General features: G+C 42.7%; 1 protein-coding gene across 3 annotated transcripts in view; it reads right to left on the reverse strand.

Annotated features, from left to right (window-relative positions):
* Positions 1–1,549: 1,549 nt before the first annotated feature.
* LOC118397857 (neurexin-3b-like) overlaps positions 1,550–23,982 on the reverse strand; it is a 547,522-nt gene continuing 525,089 nt past the window's right edge. For 2 of the 3 annotated variants that reach the window (XM_052470833.1, XM_052470832.1), the window contains 2 exons: positions 16,498–16,579; positions 1,550–4,207 (listed from right to left, as the gene is read on the reverse strand). In XM_052470833.1, coding sequence (XP_052326793.1) covers positions 3,549–4,207; positions 16,498–16,579 — 741 coding nt within the window. In that variant the 3' untranslated portion in view covers positions 1,550–3,548. Of the gene's footprint in view, positions 4,550–16,497; positions 16,580–23,982 lie in introns of all 3 variants that reach the window. The other variant, XM_052470831.1, reaches the window with a different exon arrangement.

Raw genomic sequence — 23,982 nt, forward strand, 5'->3', positions numbered from 1 at the left:
TTCCCCCCATTCATGCGTTACCGCAAAGACCTGGTGATGGAAGGGGATAATGGCATTCTTCTTATTCCAGTCTCTTCTCAGAATCTGCTGTGCTTGGAGTGTATAGGAGAGTTAACACTGACTCTAGCTATAGCTAGGTTTCCATACAATTGGTGAGATCTTCATGTGAATATTCTCAAATCTGCATAAAAACAATATGCACATTTTCCCACCAGAGATGTGTTTTTATCTAATTGACTTGTTGCAGGTAAAAGGCTGTGCGTGATGATGTAGTGCACATAAAAATAACCTTTGTGGTTAAATTCCCACGTACCGATTTAAAAAAATCTAATTAATGAGTTTGCCAACCAACTCTACTGATGAACGTGCCCACTCTGATCTTGGTACTAGTGCTCTAGCCAACAGCTCATTAATTCAACAAGGTCAAAACATGATGTCAGTGATCTTTAGGTCAGAAAGTTGGCGCTCTAGAAAGATGCCAGAGTTTCGGGACTTGGAATTCAGAGTTGGATGGCAGTTCAAAATGATTTTTCCCAGTCTGAGCTAGTGTTTTACCGAGTTCCCAGTTGTCTTGAACGCACTGTAGTCGGAGATTTTCCGAGTTCAACAGTTGTTTTGAACGCAGCATCAGATCCAGACTCATTGCAGAGAAGAAACTAACTCCTGTGGGTGGGGTTGCGTTTGTCAGGGCAAAGAGTTTGGGTAGCCAGGCAAATCTAGCTCATCACTGTGCACTTCCAACCCCATGTGTTCATCAAAACGTATTTCATCTGTAGCCTTGTAGTGGGAGGACCACACAACTCATTGCGTGACTCCAAGTTTACTTTGATATGATTATTATATCAATATTTGCTCATAAAGTTGTTTCCACCCCCCATTTCTCTCATAATACATTTTACAGACACCAAAAGTTCCTACCTTGTTTCCATCAGGCCTGTTGTGAATGTACTTTTCTCGCATAAAAGGTTGGATGGAAACCTTGTTTGTAAAAAGGAATTAGAGAGGAATATCTGGTCATGTTAAAAGATTACTTGAAGATGAATCTAAAAAATGTACTATTGCGTTCAGGACTTTTAATTATGGCTGTGACGAAACCAGTATGGCAAAATCATTTTCCCATGATAACATTTTTTTTTACGCTAAGCAGGCCAAGCTCTTTGGTCCTCAAAAAACCTGCTGTATATAAAATATTATGTGTTCTAGATTAGAAAATAAAGTAATATGACTCTGGATAACAACATAAGGATGTTTGTTTCCAACATTAGGGCTGTTTTCCTAAAGAAGTTAAATCCGCTTTGTGTTTTGTTTCTTTGCCACGATTCTAACGAGTATCGCGATACTGGTATCGCCCCTGCCCTACTTTTAATGGGAAAAAATCATTCATCCATTTTGGAATAAGATGATTTAGGTAATGGACACAGGTTGAGAAGACAAATCCTGTCTCTGTGCTCTGTTACTGATGAATGTACTTCTAAAAGCTCATAAACCCTCTCCATGTCAACCATTTTTATTTTTATTTCTCTTTCTCTTTCTCATTCTTTTACCCTTCCATTCATGCCTATACTCTTTTTTTATATATTTATATATTCACACTCACACCACAGGACAGACAGCTAACCATCATCTACCATTCAAAACTTGGGGAAGAACATTTTATTGCTGGGATTTATTAATGGGTTGAAAAGCAGCAATAACAACACAAAATCCAAATGAATGTGCACAACGACTTGAGATTTGCTTAGAATGCGAACTGAACAGGACACAATCAAATATATTAAGTAATAAATAAATACAAAAAAAATGTGCTGCCAGCCCAAACTGTCATAAAAATGATAGGAATTGAAATGAAAACTGCACAATAAGAAACATAATCATAAAAGAACAGCAACAACCGAAAGGAAGGAACATAGACATCACAGTAAAAACAACATAATCCTTTATCTTAGTAAGGTGCCAGTACTGGGTCTCAAAACTCCACCAGATTCTTTCTTTATTATTAGGTTTCTCTTCACTGTTTTTATGTAAAAAAAATAAATAAAAAAAAATAAGCAATCAACATAATCCAAAATCAGGAGGCCCTAGTACAATATCGATTGACTTCTCCCATTGGTCAAATATTCATGCGTTTTTAGAAACATCATCCAAAAATACTAGATTTTCTAACTTATCAACATGTTCCTCCTCTCCTTACAAACAAAATGCAAGTACAGCATCACTTTCTCCAGTCTTTCTCCAATGATCACTTTCTCCAGTCTTTCTCCAATGATCACTTTCTCAACATCCAAAAAAAAGGTTCGATTTTTTGTCATGTATTGTAGTACACCGAGAAAATAAATCAGCTCAAATGATCTGTCTGTACAATACTAAAAAAAAATATCAAATGTTATGTACAATATTGACCTGCAAAGGACGACGGCTATGATGCAATAACATATGTAAACACAGTTGTCGTTTTGACACAGTTGACTGTGACAACAGAAAAAAAAATGCGAAACTTTTTCACATTGGTTACGTCTTCGTTAGCCACATTGTTTTCAATATTGTACCAAAAATCTCTCCGACGTCACGCCGTTGAATAAACCTCCACACACTGAGAAATGGGACAAACAGAACGTAACAAATAACTGAATCAGTGTTCTATGGAAAACAAAATAAATTGAAATAAAAATGCTATCTGGGATCTAATGTTCTGTAAAGTATATAATAAAATAAACATAGCATTTTGCCTGCTGCATCCACTCTAGTGTGGTTGAATACCCTCTTGATTGTGGATGTCATGCATACTGTCGATTTCAAATCCTTATTTGTGACCGGTGGGGGGAAAAAAGGTTTTTAAAAAATGGAGATACATTACTGCACTACCATTCATTATTAAGCATTGACTGGTCAGCCCTGACAATGTCTCATCCCTCAAAAAAACATAGGGTGGAAGAAATACACCTTAGCCACCAGACACATACCTTCCCTCATATCAATGCTTGGCATAGAAATGGAAATGTTTTATGCTAATTATGTTTTGTCTTTCAAACTTTATCTTTAACTGACCATTCGTTCTTATCTTCAGGTCCCTCACACAGATGCCAGCACCACGTCACATACATCTCACATGCATGCTCAGAATGGCCGAAATAATGGTTTGTTTTGTTATTTTACAGGTTTACAATGGACAAGGTTGTTTACGCCAAGGATCACACATCTCTGACAGTCACTTGGGAGGGATAGCGAAGTAACAGTGAAGTATCTTACACTGCCAAACCTCTGGCAACGACTCCGGACAGAGCTCCGTCATCTCGTCACAACAAGGTCTCTTATAGTAGTGTCCCTATCAGCCTGTTTCTCTGTATGCTTACCATAGTGTGCTTTTAGGTCACAGTACATTTGAAATTGTTTCAACTTGGACTCATTCACTTTGAGTTCTCAAGAGCAGATTTTGTTTTCCTTTTTGAATTACAGCTCCCAATATGGTACTGTCAAGCGTTTATTCCTATTTTCTCCAAACAGTTTTTTTTATATTTTTTTGTTTGCATTCGGGAATGGTTGATTTTTTTCTATACATAGTATTCCTTGTCCTTGTCTTTCGGTCTCTTGCTGCTGGCTCCCTTGGCACCACTGCCCCCGCTGGGCGTTTTATCCTTCACCACGGCGCCGTTGGTCTGTGCCGAGTTGCTGATGTAATTCCGTGTCTCGTCTACCTGGTAGGAGCCTTCGTCTCTGTTCCTGTACTTGTACATGGCGTAGAGGAGGATGAGGATGCAGAGTGCTGCGGCCGAGACGATGCCCACCACCATGCCTGTTGTGCTGCTGGATTCTCGTATCACCTCCGAGGCCCCAGGGGGTACCCGCCTTACGACGGGTACGGTGGGTAACGTGGCAGGCACCGTGCGTAGCATGGGCGAAGTGATGAGAGGCCCGCGGGGCTTGGTGCCGTCCAGGTCGAAGGACGTGGTCGGCAGAGGCAGCAGGACAATGTCTGGCTGTAAGGGTTTGATCACCTCGCGGTTGTCCATTTTCCCGGCGGGCAGTTTGGGCGGCGTGCCGTCCGAGGGGAGGGATGCCTCCGCTACAGTGCCCCCGAGGTTGGGTAGAGGCGGGGTGGGTGTAGTCCTACCCGCCTCTGAGGCTTTGCTAGGCCTCAAGTCCTTGGCCTCCCACTTGGGCGCGAGAGCTTTGTAGCCACCTTCATAGGCCGACGTGGTCAAGATCTTATCTGTTACCAGGGAGAAGGTGGTGTAAAAATCTTCATCGTCAGTGGGGGGCAGGCTAGAGTCGAAAGCTTCGCCAGAGCCAAACCCCGATATCACCATTGCATCATCATCATCATCATCATCACCACCACCACCATCAAGACCATCATCACAATCATCGCTGCCTCGGTCCGACAAGCAAGGTACCCCCGCCTCAGTGGCCATGGGCAGGGACTCTTTGGTGGCCTCGATAATGGTGAGGACGGGGCGGAGGGTTGGGGGGAGGGGGATGAAAGGAGAATGGGTGGAGACAGGAGGGATGTCTATGGGATCCTCTACAAGTACGGGGATGACTAACTCCCCTCCTGCAAACAGAAACAGAAAAGAGACACGTTAGAGGACATGCGTGACGTTCTGAACGCAGACAATAGCTAATCAATCAAACACCGGAAAGTAATTACAACAAACATAAAAAGCAAAGCGTAACAAAAGACAAACAAAAGGAAATCATGTCAACATTAAAGGAGAATAATAAAGAACAGAAAATACTATACCAGTGCAAATTCAATGAAACCAGAACCAACCAACCAAACAACACCATAAACTGAAAAGAAACAATAGCCATAAAAATGTATACATTGCATCAAAAGGCTGCAAGGGATGTGCAAGGGTGAGCCAAAACATCAAACATACTTTTTACCACACCTACAACTCCTACACTTCAAGTTCAATAACAAGTGTACTCTTTTTGTGGACAGAGATATCATTATCGTTGCTGGCTTTGTAGCTCTGGAACCTACACACCAGGGTGTAACTGTATTGATTCTGTCTGGTCTAACGTTGCCAGTGTCTGGCTGTCTGGATACAATATAAGCTTGAGAAATACACTGACTGTACAAAATTTTCTTTCCATCACATAGACTGACCAGGTGAATCCAGGTGAAAGCTATGCTCCCTTATTGGTGTCACTTAAACCCACTTCAATCAGTGTAGATGAAGGGGAGGAAACAGTTTAAAGAAGGATTTTTAATCATTGAGACAATTGAGACATGGATTGTGTATGTGTGCCATTAAGAGGTCCAAGAGGCTTCTAAACAGCTTCTACCCCCAAGCTATAAGACCCCTGAACACCTAATCAAATGGCCACCCAGACTATTTGCATTGCCCCCCCCCCCCTTTACACTGTCACTTTAATAACTCTACCTACATGTACATATTACCTCAACTAACCAGTGCCCCCGCAAATTGACTCTGTACTGATATCCCCTGTATATAGTCTCCACATTGACTCTGTACTGGTATCCCCTGTATATAGTCTCCACATTGACTCTGTACTGGTATCCCCTGTATATAGTCTCCACATTGACTCTGTACTGATATCCCATGTATATAGTCTCCACATGGACTCTGTACTGGTATCCCCTGTATATAGTCTCCACATGGACTCTGTACTGGTATCCCCTGTATATAGTCTCCACATGGACTCTGTACTGGTATCCCTGTAGTCTCCACATTGACTCTGTACTGGTATCCCCTGTATATAGTCTCCACATGGACTCTGTACTGGTATCCCACATGACTATATAGTCTCCACATTGACTCTGTACTGGTATCCCCTGTATATAGTCTCCACATGGACTCTGTACTGGTATCCCCTGTATATAGTCTCCACATGGACTCTGTACTTGTATCCCCTGTATATAGTCTCCACATTGACTCTGTACTGGTATCCCCTGTATATAGTCTCCACATTGACTCTGTACTAGTATCCCCTATATATAGTCTCGCTATTGTTATTTTACTGCTGCTCTATAACTTGTTACTTTTATTTCTTATTCATGTTTTTTTAAACTGCATTGTTGGTTAGGGACTCATAAGTAAGCATTTCACTGTAAGGTCTACTACACCTGTTGTATTCGGAGCATGTAACTAATACAATTTGATTTGATTTGACATGAAGAGGGTGAATGGGCAAGACTAAAGATTTAAGTGCCTTTGAATGGGGTATCGTAGTAGGTCCCAGACGCACCGGCTTGAGTGTGTCAAGAACAGCAACGCTGTTGGGTTTTCACGCTCAACAGTTTCCTGTGTGTATCAAGAACGGTCCACCACCTAAAGGGCATCCAGCCAACTTGACACAACTGTCAGAAGCATTGGAGTCAACCTGGGTCAGCATCACTGTGGAATGCCTTCGACACCTTGTACAGTCCATGCCCCGACGAATTGAGACTGTTCTGAGGGCATAAGGGGGTGCAACTCAATTTTAGGAAGGAGTTTTGTACACTCAGTGTATGTTCTAACTCAGGGGTGAGGAACTCTAGTCCTCGATGGCCTGATTGGTGTCACACTTTTTCACCATCCCTAGAACACAGCTGCTTAATCAAATGTCATTCTAAACTAAGATCATGATTAGGTGATTATTGGAGTCAGGTGTTAGCTGGGGCTGGGACAAAACTGTGACACCAATCAGGTCCTCGAGAACTGGAATTGCCCACCCCTGTTTTAACTAATAATGCTCAAGTTTTGCTGAAAGGCAAAGATAGCTTGCTCTATAGTCTTGTAATTTTTGTAGCTACTGACTTCTCTGCATTCCTAATATAAAGCAATAGGGCATCAGCATGAAGTGAGAAATTGCTATCCCACGTGGGTTTGGATTATTGGCCAATGTAAATAATAATGGAGATAGTGGTTAACCTTGTCTGGTTCCTCTAGGGTGCAACGACCAGGCTAAACTTTCTGTATCTAATTCAATGAAACTGAGCAAAATATTTCTTCTTATATTCATGTTTTCTCTATGGTGACTTCAGTAGGCTTCCACCACTAGCCCCTTGCCTTTTGACTTATCTTATACAGTTACCACAATGGCACAAAGTCACCTGACAGTTCAACAACAGCAACTGAATGTGTATTATATCAGTATCAGTTACTGTATGTGTGTTCTTGGCTAGTCTTGGAACATGGCAGTTTGCTATGTATCTATCATTTCGATTACCTCCTCTTGTTCTTTATTATAGTATTTTAATATTAGGTTTGTTTCTAAAAACATTCAAAAGTAACATTCAGATGTCGGTTGAATCTGCATAAACCTCTTGCCAAGGTGGGTAGCTTATACACTGCAAAGGCTCGTCACAAATAGGGCACTAAAAGAAGATGCAAATCTCCAATAACAATAAAAAATGATACAAAAGAAAACAAAGGGGAAAAAAATACGTAAAGCAAAGCAAACACAGTTCAGACTGTCAAACAGAGTTCGAGCAAAACTTCTTCAACATTCACAAACTAAAGGCACAGATAGATTTATCCATAAGATGGATTAGTACGTAGAAAGAGGTGAAATAAAGTCAGCTTGAAAAATCATAATAGAGCCTACAAAAAAATAGTTTTCAAAAGGAAGAAAGCATACCATCAATTTTGTGCACTTACATCAACAAATTGCCCGCATGATTTTGGCAGGAAGAAAACAATTTACAAAAGAAAGTTGTGTGAGAATGCTTTTGGACAAGTTAGGTTAGTTTCTTTTGAACAATTTTGATTAATTGAGTAAGTTATTTCTCTTTTAGACAGGATGGTACAGGGAGGAAACAACACATACATCCACACATCATGACATGAAAAATAATCTTCACCATTCTGTTCAGGATATTATTATTTTTTTTTACTTTTGATATAGTCGTTTTTGTTTTTATAAAAAGAAAACTGTACATCTATAGATAAGTCTTGGCTTTGTGAGAGATAAGCTGCTTTTATGTAGCTTCTCCATAAATATCTACAGTCTGATTATTGAGCGTTTTCTTTCTCCTTTAACTTGAACTTCGTTGTTCATTAGTTTTGAACGAATTGATGACTGTATCTTTACTTCTCTATGGAAAGGGGGTTGGGGGGGTGGGAGGGGGGAGGGAGACCTATGAACAGACTAGGTAAAAAATGACATAGATGGGAGTGAATGTGTACGTCAGTTGCCATGTCCATGTAAAGGTGGCACGAAGCGGCCGGGCGGCATTAGAGCTTTTGGCTGTAAGGAAGGGATGGGGACATACAAACCATGAGCATGTACATGCCCATCTACAGAAGAGAACAGCACTTTCAACACAGTTTTTTTACAAACCCTAAGCTGCAACTTCTTTCTTTGCCATGCACAAATTAATAATCAATGAATTCATTCTAATCCAAATGTAATCAAAATTGCTAATTTAAATAACAGGAAAGAATATATCAGTGTAAGAACAGCTTTGAAACAATTTGAAACAGATAGTGGTGAGGATACTTGCATTTGAGTTTTCTTCAATTTTTTCTTAATAAAATGATTTCGTAATCTGTTATTGTATAATGGGTCAGGTGTTTTGGGGAACCAATCAGAGCTGTGGATTTCCAACCACAGTCGACCAATCAAAATCATTAAGAAGAAATGAAGAAATGTACTCATTAAGAATTAATGTCTTCATAACATTATCAATAGTATTTCTAAGCTAATTATCAGATTGTAAAATAGGTAATTTGGAGCAATTTCAGTAATCAATTAACATAGATATCCACATATATGTATATTTACATATATGTACAAACAGACAAATCAAAAAAACAATTGGCAAGCAAGAAATTCAAAGCATAAAAAATTCTCACACACTATCAAAGATGAACAACCAGAAAGCACACACTGAGGCAGACGTAGAGAGGAGGGACAGTTCGTAGGGGAAATTGTCACCACCTTCATATAGTAACTAATAATAATAACATTATTATTAGTTATTTCTTTATGAAATACATATCTGTTGTTAGTATTTTTAAAACACAAAACAGGCGTGCAATCTGGGTGTACGTCAGAGAGAGGTTAGGTAATATTGGACATTTTATATTTTTGTTGTTTTTACCATTAGATTCATGGTTAGTGCATGCTTTAAGTAAGTTGCATTTAGGGAGAGTAATATACAGTAACAGTATAGCAAGCTGGGGGTCATGGTGTCAGGAGGGGGTTAAAGGTCACTAGAGGTCATTTACCAAAGGCTGTAGGGTATATTGTTTCAGGCAAAGAACCATTTACTATTACTTACATTAACCATCTGGTAGGAAGAAGGAAAACCATTTGTCATAGTCTTTACCTAATTAATCAACTTGGAAGTTAATTAATTAACGTCGGCTTTTATTACATTTAGTTTAGTTCAGTTTTATGCTAATGCATATCCAACAGCCTTTGCTTGACAGATAAACAATGTTCTGACGAAGTTCCACAAGAGGGCACAAGGAGATGGGGCTTTCCAGACCCCATGGGGACAATAACATTTCTTTTTAGATCTATAGTCCAGGTTCTTCTGCTTTTGGCTCTGGAACAGTTCTCTGAGAGACGTGAGTGGATGAAATGGTATATTTAGGGTTATCACTATGAAAGAGAGCTTTAATATCTTTAGTGTTATTGGTTGGTACTTGCCTTATGATGTCAATGTGCATGTCACTTTATTTACCCAACAACATACAGGGTCCGTGGATCACCGCCAAGCCCAGGTGTGTAGTCTAGAGACAATGTACCCTGCTCTGTACACCAATGCAGCGTTTCTGTTGCCATTGTGTGGCTATGGTAATGTTTTAATCAGGAATCGGCTACCTGCCTTGTTGGATAAACAGTAGCATCGCTCACTAAGTGATTTCAGAGTCTGTTTATCTCCATCTACCCTGTATCGTCTTGGCCTTGTTTGAATCCGTACGCTCACTCCTTCATTCCTGAACTAAAAGCTTTTGGCAATTGTTAGCTTTCCTGCTAGATCAACAAAACCTTTGCATCCCATCCGAAGGGAGCTGCCTGGGTGTGAGAGAGAGTGTGTGTGTGTGTGTTTGTGTTTCTGAGAGGTGTGTGTAGTTCTGGGAAGCAAAAGCCTACCAGAGGACCTTGACGTTTTAGTAAACACTTTAATCCTCTGCGTTAGCTCTCTTACTAGCGCTGCACATTTCACAGTGTTTTACCTCAGCGCAAACACTGCACGTTCTAATGAGTTTGCTTAACGAGACGCCGTTCGTATTCGTTTTCTCAGCTAATGTCAAGACGGAGGGGCTTTGTGCTAAGCCTACAGTGTACACTTCAGCAGACCTGGAGGTACACTAGTTAGTGTTTCCTTTCTCTTTTTCTCGCTCTCTTTCTTTCTCCCATGGTGATGAAGTCTCGAAAGAAAGCCTCGGGACTAAATGGGGAAGCAGCACGATGCACTAACATTCTGACGCCATCCTTTAAAAACAAAGTGTTCCTTCAGACAGACAAACGCTGATGTAGGATGAGTCAGACAGGACGGGACAAAAGCAGATTGAACAAAACCGTCCTCGACCTCACTAAATCAACTCAAATGTTATTGGTCACGTACACATACAGTACATCCACCCCGATCATCCTTAGGGAACCAGGATGTTGGTCAAGATCTGCAGAGAGCTGCAGTAACTCTCCTCCCCAAGTTTCAGGTTTTATCAGCCGTATGTCCAGGATCCACGCGGTAGTTGGAGTTGTCAAACCGGTGAGCAGCTGCCCTCGCAACCCTTCTCACCAAGCCACACCCATCCCACTCACGTGACAAGGTTCAGAGCGAGAAAGTGTAGGCTGTATAGAAATAATGACACTAAAATAGAAAAATCACAAACAAAATAGGGAGGATTTCCATCAGCCTAATCAAGGTGTAGATTGCATCTTACATACCAGTGTTCAAACTTGCAAACAAGGCTGCATGGGATTTCTGTTCATGTGACAATGTCGGCTTTATGTATAATGCCAGGAGCCACTTTGATTTGACAGCTCTAATGCAGTTCCACCTCCGACACCGCCAAAACAACTGCTATGCGGATGTCGGCTAAAGAGGATCTGATTGAATCCAGCCCTTACTGTCAGAGCATTAAAAGGGATATACAGCACCTGGGCTTATTATAACATACAGGTACATCGTGGGAAGTCTGAGCTTTCTACCAAGCATTAACTTAAACATTCATCTTTTCCGCTTGAGGTAAATCTCAGCAGCATATATTTAAGAGAAGATTGACAGCTTGTCAGAATACAGACAGCAAGAAGACTTCACCAGTTTGTGAGGAAGCACCAATGTCCTACTCTACAAGGGTGGGGGGGCTTTTTTTCATGGGGGTGTCCCTTATCCGGGTGTATGGGTGGGACATGGCAGATAACCCAGGGGAGAGATTTTACTTTCAGGGGGGTCTCCTCCTGCCCTATTCCTTAATGGCAGATAGCTAGGATGTTTTTTTGTCAGATTGTGCTGTCCTTTGTAGGACAGTGTGGCAGGCTGGCTGGGTGCACTCCGACCTATTAAATTGGCATCCTCCAGCCAGCCACCGCGGTGTAAAGCAGCAAAGCAAGTCCCCTGTCGGCCGGTCGATTTGTCGAAGGGCCATTAAGCTCACCTCACCGCTCCGATGACATGTCAGCTGAATAACCTTTAAACTGATCTGGGGCCTGTGTCGAAGTGACAGTCAGCCCGACGGGGCCTGACGACGGCAGCTCCAGCCAGCCAAGGTCCACCGTAATGCCACTAGGCGGGAGAGAGAGAGAGAGAGTCACTGATCCATCCCGCTCACAGTTCACTCTCTCCTCATCGCGCCCGTCGCCCGCCTGACGCCCCCTGCTTCGTCCTGGTCCTTCATATCATCAGCACTACCATCAGCGCTACGATAAAGAAATCATGGGCTACATCGCTCCCGATCTAACACAGCCTCCTCAATGTCTTTTCTCTCCCTGTTTCCCTGCCGCCTCATGTGTTAAAGAGACATGCAGAATTAGGTTTGTCCTCCATTAGATCGCTGGGCCTATTCATCGTCGTTGATACTCTAATCTAATGGCTCACGCGGTTACATTTCATAAGATTTTATTACATGTCGTTTCTCCTTCTGCTGGATGGCTGTCCTGTGTCCTCGTTTTATGCAGGCACCGTGAGACTGAATGTGGCGCTGTGAAGTTAACTCTCTACTGTACCTGTCGACCTGCCACTCTGCTCTTTGGGTTATTTGAAAAAGAATGTACAATGTCACCGAATGTTGTACTGGATAAGAACATCAGCCAAGTGACTAAAATGTAAATGTGCAATGTAATGATTGGCCGAATTGGTTAGGGTAACCAAAGTGATTGATCATCAGCAGCATCTTTTGTAACGATGACCCCTCACAAGAGACTTGATGAGCATGGTGACTTCCTGGTTGATCAGTCACTTTGTCAACTACTGAAGGGGCTAACATCTATCGTAGATTTAGCTGTCTAAACGAGGGTTGATAAGAAAGTAAGTTAGGGGAATTGTCCTTAATTGTGTTGTCATCTACTTATCGACCGGTACAGTGCACAACTGTAGTTCTTGCAATGTAGGTAGCACCAGGTGTAGAATATTCTGTTCCTGCACTGTTCCTGTCACCTTCTTGTGGAACTCTCTCAGGACCAGAGGGTAGTTTCAGGTTGACAGTTTTAAAACATAGACAAAACAATCACAGACAAACAGTAAGGACAGACACAATAGGTTGGCAGACATGCACAGACAAACACAGACACAGAAACAAGACCAGAAGAAGGAGGGGCGACAGTGGCTGGGTTTTAAACCACCACTGTTGCCCCTATACACATAACAACAGTGGGCAGGGCAGGGCAGGGTTAGCCTGAGAGCAAAGTTATGGGTGGAATTAGAAGCATAGAAAATGGCTGCCAATCAAATTACATTCACATGCATTTGCAAGAAGGAGGAGGAATCACCGAGAAAGTTACAGGAAGTTAGTCTTCTAGTCTACTGTACAGTCACGTACGTATGCATGCCACAAATGCCTTCTACTAGGAGCAACAGATATAGAATAGAAAAACAGATATACTTTGTGGCAATAAAATTATTTTTATGCCATCTGCATTCAAAACAGACATGTATATGCAGAAAGGCTGAGAGAAAGAAGGCGGGGTTGGATGGGGTTGGGTTGGGGTCGGGGTAGGATGTTGTGGGGGCGGGAGTCATTCTTTCACACACAACTTTCTTGAGACAGAATGGGGTTGCCTGCACAAGGCCCAAAAAAGGATGATGGCAAGAAAAGATTTTGTTGCCTTTCATTTCCTGTTGTAAATCGAAAATGGGGGATGTTTCAGAATCAGTCTTTAATGGCGCAAAAAAAAACATAAACAAGAAGATGAGTAGGAGAACTGTTGTTTTTTTTTCAGCCACCAAAATATCATGCGGCACAAGATGAGGCAAAACGGAGGGAGCAGCTCTATCCTGGTAGATGGGCGGATGAGGGCACCAAGATAAACAAACAAATGAGTCCGGACAACTCAAATGATAACAACTGAAACAGTAAGTCAGAACAGGGTACAGCGGAGGAGAGATGTCCGGAATGCGCTTCACCATGGAAAATTAAAAGATTCAAATGAAAAAGAAACAAAACAAATTAAAAAAAAAAAACAATGTCATGCAACTGTTAACAAAACCGGAAGCAGGGGATCAGAATGAGGTTATGAATTTCTGTGTCAACATGGTGAGAGGTATGTATGTATGACTGTGTACGACTAAATGTAGTTCACTATTATCATCGCTATATGAGGGGGGTACCAAGTTGACTCAATTCTGACTAACAAGTTCATAGTATACTGTAGTTACTGACTTACTAACATTTTTGATTTTGAGAAAGGTTGGGTTTTAAGTTTGAACGTTACACTTTTAAATCGTTCAAGCTGTCAGCCATGTCCATTTCATTTCTTTTAGGGTAAATACAGATGTTGTAACTCCATGACACAAGATAGCATAAAGTTATCGTATGTATGGCTTTGCAGAGGAAAGTACTTTCTCCCGACAATAGTCAAATCAAAAAGACCACATTCGGAAAAAGATAACATTCCTGCTAAAAAACCTTATGCGCAATTTCCACGCAACGAATGTTACAAGAAAACTAAAGATGACAAAGCTCTCGAGATGATAGACTGTGGAATTACTTCCTTATCCCTGTGCACATATTCAGAAACCTATCTAAAACCTAAATATATAAATAAATAAGCAGAATCGTCGATCCATGATCTTCTACCAGGAATAACAGAATAGGCGAACACCGCATTTCAATTGGTCTTAATGGAATCTGCTTCACATTGTGCTCCGTGAAAAGTGGACATATGTTTCGTAATTAGCCCGGGCATATTTAGGCAGATTAGTGGGGCATTAATTAGTGTTCTATGATGGCATTTTGAAGGACAGCCCAGTAATTAAAACGATTTTGCTCGCTAGTGAATGACTGCCACAGGGCTTCAGGGGAGGAGAGAGAGGGGGAAGAGGTCATTCACACCATAGATATACACTCACTGGCATGTTCATCTAGTACAGGGTCGGAGCCCCCTTTGCCTCCAGAACAGCCTGAATTATCCAGGGGCATTCTACATGCTGTTGGTAACGTTCTACAGGGATGTTGGTGGTGATGGCGTGCCGACTGGAGCCACTTCTTCTTGTTTTTAGCTGATAGGAATGGAACCCACTGCAACAGCCCATCCGTGACAAGGATCGACGAGTTGTGCATTCCCGGAGATGCGTTTCCGTGATGTACTGAGACATTATTTGTGTGATTGTGGCACATCTGTTAGCTTGCACGATTCTTGCCATTCTCCTTCGACCTCTCTCATCAACGAGCTGTTTTCGCCCACAGGACTGCCGCTGACTGGATGTTTGTTTTGGTTGGTCGCACCATTCTCAGTAAACCCTAGTCATTTCTATTTCTGTGCTGGTTCACCCACTGAACCAGACAGTATTAGTTAGTACCTATTCATTCTCAGGAGCAATAGGAGTCCATCTGGGTTTATTATCAGACAACACAACTGGCTAAGCTCTGTTGGGAACATGATTGACAGCTTGATATGAATATTAACATGCATGAAACCCTAAACCCAAGTCATCTCAAAACAAGTGACATGATTCCATTTAAAACACACTTAATTATCACCTCTGGTGTAATGTGTTATGATTATTTCACACTACTGTAGAGGGAAGTGAGAGCTACAGTGCCTTCAGAAAGTATTCATACCCCTTGACTCGTTCCACATTTGGATGTGTTACAGCTTGAATTCTAAATTGATCCAAAAATAAATAAATTGACAAATTGAAAACATTGTTTTAGACATTTTTGCAAATGTATTGAAAATAAATATCTCATTTGCATAAGTATTCACACCCCTGTGCCATGACACTCCAAATTCAGTTGGCTGTCCGACCAAACCCGAGCAACCGGTATTGTGAATACTTAGTTAAATGAGACATTTCTGTACTTAATTTTTTTTAATACATTTGCAAAAATGTCTAAAAACACATTTTCACTTTGTCATTATGGGGTACTGTGTGAAGATTGGTAGAGATGATAATATATATTTAATCAATTTTGAATTCAGGCTGTAACACAACAAAATGTGGAATAAGTAAATTCACATTTTCTAAAGTCCCCGTACATCTCACTTTAACCTGGTGTCAAAACTATATGTGTTATAGGAGAGGAGAGAGAAAAACAATGTGCACAGAAATTCGAGGATATCTGTTCTCTATTAGAATGTTTCAGGTAAGGCAAGCCTCCGACGTATAAGGAAACAAAGGAACAAACAGGAGAAAGAGAGAGGAGGAGGACTGGGTCCGTTGCAGTTAGTCTGCCACATATCACAGTATCTATGCTGAAAGCATTTTGTTCTTCGAAAAATAGATCTCAAAATGTATCCTTTGTGGAGAAGACGCACACACACGCACAGCAAGAAACATGTCAACCATATAAAACAGGACAGATACATTTTGAAGCATCAGTTTGGACAGGTGAACATGGAGCTTGATACTAATTTTGTACTTTTTGATTGAAAGTTTGCTCTCTTGAATGCTGAGAGAACAAAATTAGTATTAACAGTTTTTAACCATGTTAACGACCAAAGGCCCCATAGCTAAGTGTAACTTAAATTAGAGACTATACTTAAACTATATCACTGACTATAGGCTATCACGCTATACTATATGTGGGTGTGTGTAGAACTATGTATATATGCAGTTACTTACAGATTGGAGCCTAAACATAACTTCAAACTTTTCTACAGAGGGCATGCTAAGGATATTATCTTACTTTCATCCAACTCCAAAGTGCTTAGAGCTCTTTCCACTCTCCATTTAGCTAAAACCGTAGACTCGTGCTACCGCGTCTCTCGGTGCTTTTAGGGAGTCTTTTACAGTTACACTTTAGGCTCCCGTGGGACATGATGCTTAGAGGAGAACGGACCCTCTCTTTTTGGTTTGGGTTGCAAATCAAAGTAAGAAAGAAAGAACGACTGGTAGCTCTGAGCAAGCACAACTCGACACACCCATCCCACCTGCGTGTCCGGAATCACACTCCTCCAGATCCTCGTCGTCGCTGGAACACTCTGCCGACGATACTATGTCATCTGTCGTCTGCTGGTGGAAGGGAGACACACAGAGACGCACAGAGACAGACAGACGGAGAGAAGACGTCAAAAGAACATGGTGAGACCGAAACAGCACATTGAGTCACGAACACACACTGGGAATCACCACAAGTTAAAGATATCTGTATGGAGGCTGTTTCGAATCGGCCGAGCGGAGAAAATCTGAACAAATTGGACAGTTCTCGATTTCCTTGTCCCAAATCTTTTATTCCGTAGATCCTCAACCCCAGGACGTGGGTGCTCACATTACACCATGATTCCCGAGTCGATCCCGCCCCTGCGTTTCTCGGTTGTCAAAGGAAAAAAATGCCGACACGCAACCGGCGAGCTGCTTTATTAGAGGGCACATTGTTATGTGGAGAAACATCCAGAATATGGACCCGCAAATGGTTGGACACACTTGAACTTTTAGGGTAATGATATCACTTTTATAATAGAAAAACAGGGGATAGGCTATTTTATTCCAGCCTTTATCTTTTTGGTTTCTCTCATGGTAGGACGCAGAGGTAATAATGAAAAGGCTGCGTTCTCTCCACAGCTTCATCAATCTGTCTTCCGTTACCTCGGTCCACACGGTGTGTGTTGTTGTTGCTTTCCTCTTCCCCATGATTGGGTGAGTTTGTTGAGCATGGCCCGGTACCCCGGGTGGGTGGAGATTTCACTTAAAGACCAATAGAATGGTCTAAATTGTACAAACTCCGCTCACTCGGGTCACCGGTCCACGCAAAACGAACCCACACATAGTTTTGGTCTCACACGCTGAGTGCTTCTTGGCTATAGGCAGTAGTCCTTGCCCAATCTCGTCGTGGCCCTGCTCATACTACAATATGCTTGTTAAAAAATGACTGGGACATCCAGCAAGGGTCTGGAGGATGGAACAGCCATCATCGGTGTGTCCTTGACACGCTCAAACTACACGAGTTCCGACGTACTGATCTTAGCCCAAGTTCATAGGGTTTAACCCTGATCAGGAACATTTGTTGGGAACGGCAAAAAACGTGGCAAAATGGTGTTGTGCCCGGAAACATTCCCCTACTACCATCCCATTCAAGACATCTAGCCAGCTTATACTGCACGGTACGTTTTCAGAATATTCCAGCCCGGGCTGAGCGCCCTACAGTATATATCATCTCAAGTCAAACATCTTTCATTGTGTTTATTATTCTTTACATAGTGTTCTCTCCTCCCGCTCTGCCTGCAGATTGTTTTCCTTTTAGCGTTCCTCTCCTTCCTGCTCAAGTTATTTACAGCCTGCTCCTCCTCTCCTCCTTCCTCTGCAATCAATGGCCTCTCATGAAACACCCAGAGCCACAGATCAGCCTTGTCCTACTGAAACGCTGTGATTTGTGCAGCAGAGAGGGGGAATGGTCGGGGGACGGTGAGTTGATCCCAAATGGCACCATATTCCCTATTAGTGCACTACGTTTGACCAGGGCACATAGGGCTCTGGTCAGAATTAGTGCACTATATAGGGAATAGGGTGCCATTTGGGATACAGACGAATTTTGGCGATTGCCGACCGGGTGGATTATCAGCCAACCTCCACTATCCCACAATTCAGATTTATCCCCTCGCCTCTTCTCTCGGGCCTCACCTGGGGAGGACAGAGGGGTCGTATTTCAGCATGGCGGGGAGCGGCGTTTATTAGAAGGGATCAGCAGGTAGATAAAATAAGAGGTGTCACAGAGCAGGGTTATGAAATCACAGCGCTGATTGAGTTTGCAGAGCTGGACCACCACGCTGCCTGCTAGGCTCTAAATATCATTGAGTTTGACAGACTAATGAAACGCGGCTGCTGCTGCCGGCACCTCCTCCGCCATCTCCATGATAGCTGTAGCCGCCCAGGAGAAGGCATGCAGGCAGTTAGGCTCACCACCATGGCCCTGATATGCCGGCGAATACACACACTCCACGGTTAGGGAGTCTATTTATTATAATATATTCAGAGAGAGAGAGAGAGAGAGAGAGAGAGAGAGAGAGAGAGAGAGAGAGAGAGAGAGAGAGAGAGAGAGGGGGCGAGAGAGAGAGAGGGTGATGTGGTTATGTGTGTGTGTGTGAGGAAGAGAGACTGAATTGCTGTAAAATATATAATATACTTTTTCCATATTTTGTTATGTTACAGCCTTAATCTAAAGTGGATAAAAACCAGAAATACCTTATTTATGTAAGTATTCAGACCCTTTGCTATGAGACTCGAAATTGAGCTCAGGTGCATCCTGTTTCCATTGATCATCTTTAAGATGTTTCTACAACTTGATTGAAGTCCACCTGTGGTAAATTCAATTGATTGGACATGATTTGGAAAGGCACACACCTGTCTAAATAAGGTCCCGCTATTGGCGGTGCATGTCAGAGCAAAAACCAATTCATGAGGTCAAAGGAATTGCCCGTAGAGCTCCGAGACAGGATTGTGTCGAGGCACAGATCTGGGGAAGGGTACCAAAACATTTCTGCAGCATTGTAAGTCCCCAAGAACACAGTGGCCTCCATCATTTTTAAATGGAAGAAGTTTGGAACCAACAAGACTCTTCCTAGTGCTGACCGCCTGGCCAAACTGAGCAATCGGGGGAGAGGGGCCTTGGTCAGGAAGGTGACCAAGAACCCGATGGTCACTCTGGCAGAGCTCTAGAGTCCCTCTGTGGAGATGGGAGAACCTTCCAGAAGGACAACCATCTCTGCAGCACTCCACCAATCAGGCCTTTATGGTAGGGTGGCCAGACGGAAGCCACTCCTCAGTAAAAGGCACATGACAGTGGGCTTGGAGTTTGTCAAAAGCCACCTAAAGATTCTCTGGTCTGATGAAACCCAGATTTAACTTTTTGGCCTGAATGCCAAGCGTCACACCTGGAAAAAACCTGGCACCATCCCTATGGTGAAGCATGGTGGTGGCAGCATCATGCTGTGGGGATGTTTTTAAGCGGCAGGGACTGGGAGACTAGTCAGCATCAAGGCAAAGATGAACGGAGAAAAGTACAGAGAGACCCTTGATGAAAACCTGCTCCAGAACGCTCAGGACCTCAGACTGGGGCAAAGGATTTACCTTCCAACAAGACAATAACCCTAAGCACACAGCTAAGACAAGGCAGGAGTGGCTTCAGGACAAGTCCCTGAAAGTCCTTTAGCGGCCCAGCCAGAGCCCGGGCTTGAACCCGATCGAACATCTCAGAAGAGACCTGAAAATAGCTGTGCAGCAACGCTCCCCATCCAACCTGACAGAGCTTGAGAGGATCTGCAGAGGAGAATGGGAGAAACTCCCCAAATACAGGTGTGCCAAGCTTGTAGCGTCATACCCAAGAAGACTCAAGGCTGTAATCTCTGCAAAATGTGCTTCACCAAATTATTGAGTAAATGGTCTGAATACCTATGTAAATGTGACTTTTCAGTTTTAAAAAAAATATATAAATTAGATAAGCGTCTAAAAACCTGTTTTTGCTTTGTCATTATGGGGTATTGTGTGTAGATTGATTAGGGAAAAAAACAATATAATACATTTTAGAATAAGGCTGTAACCTAACAAAATGTGGAAAAAGTCAAGGGGTCTGAATGCTTTCCGACTGCACTGCATATGATATGATTAATTGAAGTCACATTATGTGTGTAAAAAGCCTGTATATCCCTGAGAGAAGATATTGCTTGCAAGTTATTCTGATAGTAAATGCAGGAAAGGACACAGAGTGAAGAGAAGGAAACTAACTCAGAGTTGAAAACAAAGGCTGTTCCACCAATCTCAGTCTCTCCCTACACATCTCAGCTCACTATCCATCCAAATCGTACAGCTGCCCTGGATATATTGTTTCAGCTGTGAGCCTAACACAGCCTGTACCCCCCGCACACTGACTCGGTACCGGTGCCCCCTGTATTTAGCCTCGTTATTGTTATTCTTATTGTGTTACTTTTTATTATTACTTTTTATTTGAGCCTACTTGGTAAATATTGTCTTCTTCTTGAACTGCACTGTTGGTTAAGGGCTTGTAAGTAAGCATTTCACGGTAAAGTCTACACTTGTTGTATTAACGTTTGATTTGATTTGATTTGATTCCACCGCTTCAGCCCAAAGCATCCTCATGCCTGTACCCATCTACTTGTATGTAACCCATGCTCTGCGCACTGTGCACACTGAACATGTGAAGCCTGTGTGCCTGAGGGGGTCTCTGCCCTGAGGCTCTCACCTGTTCTCCAATACGTCTCACAGCATAGAGACGTCGGGGTCTAGGAACAAATGTACCACACTCTTACAGCAGAGGGAACCCACGTCTGAGTTGGAAAACAAACCCCACAACAGGACAAGAGGAGATTGGCCACCGTGCGACAGGCAGCAGGGTGCTCTGTCAGGATGTAGAGGGATGGCGAGGTGGTGGGTTGATGCTTTCTGTCTGAGTTTAGAGACAAACCCACAACAGGACCATAGGAGATGTGACAGGCAGCAGGGTGTTGTGTCAGGCAGTAACAACGCTATCATGGCTCTCAGCCTGGGAAATCCGTCTCTTACTGGGCTTTGTAATCTCTGTCCTCTCTCTCTGACCCAACCTCACACAGAGGCCAGAATACTAGCAGCACTGAAAAAGAAAAGACTTCAGGGGTTTGGGGTTCGACAAAATAAGGAAAATCTGTGTTGGTTCCTTCACTTTATACAGGCTTGATGAAAGTTCAATGTGGACCGGTTCTGAATCATGCATATCGTCTATTTTTGGAACTTAACGCAGATCAGACTGCCTAACATAGATTACATTCACAGTCAAATCCACAAGGATTTCAACTGAGATGTTGGAGATCGTCTAGGCTTCTGAAGATTTAATCCTCACCGTTGCGCTGATGCCAAACCAATGAACTGATGCCTGCATTATGAATCACACCACCTGTCTCCTAGACGGTCAGAAACATCAATCATTCCAATGCCTGTGCATTGAAGACAGCAATAGTGTTTCCTGCCTATGTATTATGCTATAGTGTAGAATAATGATGTGCACGGCCGGCAGGACTACAGAAAGGGATTTCACAGCTGAAGGAATCTAATTCTCAGGCTAAATCTCCATAGCGTAGAGTGGGATATATTTAGGCAACAAAGTGATTTATTTTTTTACTGCAATTATTCTCAACAAACTGTCTCATCTTCATTGCTGGACGCGAGTGTGAGTGTGTGTGGCGGATTGTGTGTGCGTGAGCCGAAGGGGGTTACAGGGTGGCGGTGCAGTGTGTGCGTGTGTGTGTGTGTATTGGTGTGTTTCAGTGTGTGTGTGTGTGTGTGTGTCTGCGCCTGTGTACATATGTGTGTGGCCATGCGGGTTTGCGTAATGTGAATGATTCCAGGCTAATGTACATCTGACATACACCATATAATGGGGTTACATCATCCTTAAACAACAAAGAAATGAGACATAAATCGAGACCCAGACGACAGAGCTCATTATAACAGCCGTTACCTTTGACGTGGGCATTCTACAAGGATCCCACTGAGATCAATACAGACAGCTTACGACACGCACGCATGCACGCACGCACGCACGCACGCACGCACGCACGCACGCACGCACGCACGCACGCACACACACACACACACACACACACACACACACACACACACACACACACACACACACACAGCCTAGCCATTTTCATTGTGGTGCTACAAAATGGTGGACATGGGTGTTTCTCCCTCCCTGTCTGTTTTTAGGGAACTAATCAGTGCTTCCAAGAGTCTCAGAATCATCCAGCCTTGCGCTGCAGCCACCATTATCAGGCCGAGCATATAATTACCATTGGCAACTGAAGAAATCACCAGCTAGACGGTGCAATCAGGCTTGACCCTCCAAAAAAAGGTGCCGATTTTAATCACATTCAGAACAAAACTTTGAGCTAAAAACTAGAAAAAGGCTCTTATCATAGTCACTTTGAGGATGATAAATATTCAAATATTCACTGATGTTTCACACTTTTTTTTCGCACAGTTTGGAGCACGCAATGAAAACGTTATCTCTATGGTTTGGACGGAGTATGAGAACCACGTTGAACAGTTAAGGTATTTTGTTGGAGGACAGGAGAGCACAACTTTCACGGGAACACGGGAAGTGCTTTCACAGTTTCATCCATCTCGCTCACACCTGAGGTTAGTGAGGCATGGCAGGTGAGGTGCTGTGAGAACACCACAGCACACTGCAGCTACAGCAGGACACTGAGAGATCCTCATCGTCAAGGCCACTGCCATTATAGTTACACAACCGTAATATAATCGACCACCCCTGTGTCTTTGTTAAAAACTGTAACAAAGAGAGCGAAAAGAAAGAGAGAGAGTGCGAGAGAGACAGTAAAATTACACATACATAATAGTACTAGAGAGAACACACTCTACTTTATTTAATTGAACTGTAGTTGAATGTGTTGGACATCCCAGAACCATTTATTTATTTACATTTGGATATGTACCGCTCTGGGCCATCCTATATTCCCGGTGATCTGATAAGCCCTACTTCAGCCCCAACACACTCTGCATGGTGAGACAGTAGAAAGGCAAACATGCTGTAACACTGTCCTTTCCCCCTGGGTCTGTAAGAACAACACAACACATCTCTAGCTCAACAGGATCTCTGCTACAGAATTATAAGATGGTATAGACCCGTGTCAGAGCCTAAGGAAAGAGATGGTCAAGTGTGCTCGTATATTCATATACGGTGACATATCACAAAGCAGGGATTGTTACGTATTGCACATTACGCCTAGACTGTTATCTGAGCAAATACCCTGCTCCGCTTTCTACCCAGAGGAAACAGAGGGAAAAAGCCTTTGAGGTAGAAGACAACAGCATGCATCTACAATGCATCTCAAACATCTAAACCACACTTGCTTTATTTATAATGCAACAACAGAACCCCTATGGCGAAGAGATCTTTTCTTGGCAGGTGAAAACAAAGGAAGCATGAACAAATTCTAACTCAAGCTCTCTCTTTTATAGCCTATGACCATTTCCATTGATATCATCTAGCTGAGTGAGTTGTTGCCGTGGAGATCAGAGTGGCCACAGTAGAGGAAGGGAGGAACGCGGAATAAGAAGCATGTTCCTATTCCCTGGGGCACATTGTTGCGGTAATCATGTAGTAATCTCAAAAAAGTGTTAAACAAATCAAAATAGATTTTATATTTGAGATTCTTCAAAGTAGCCACCCGTTGCCTTGATGACTGCTTTGTATACTCTTGGCATTCTCTCAACCAGCTCCATGAGGTAGTCATCTGGAATGCATTTCAATTAATAGATGTGCCTTAAAGTTATTGTGTCGAATTTATTTTCTTCTTAATGTGTTTGAGCCAATCAGTTGTGTTGTGACAAGGAAGGGTTGGTAAACAGAAGATGCCCTATTTGGTAAAAGACCAAGTCCATATTATTGCAAGAACAGCTCATTT

This window comes from Oncorhynchus keta, chromosome 19, assembly GCF_023373465.1.
Source record: "Oncorhynchus keta strain PuntledgeMale-10-30-2019 chromosome 19, Oket_V2, whole genome shotgun sequence".
Classification (NCBI taxonomy): Eukaryota; Metazoa; Chordata; class Actinopteri; order Salmoniformes; family Salmonidae; genus Oncorhynchus; species Oncorhynchus keta.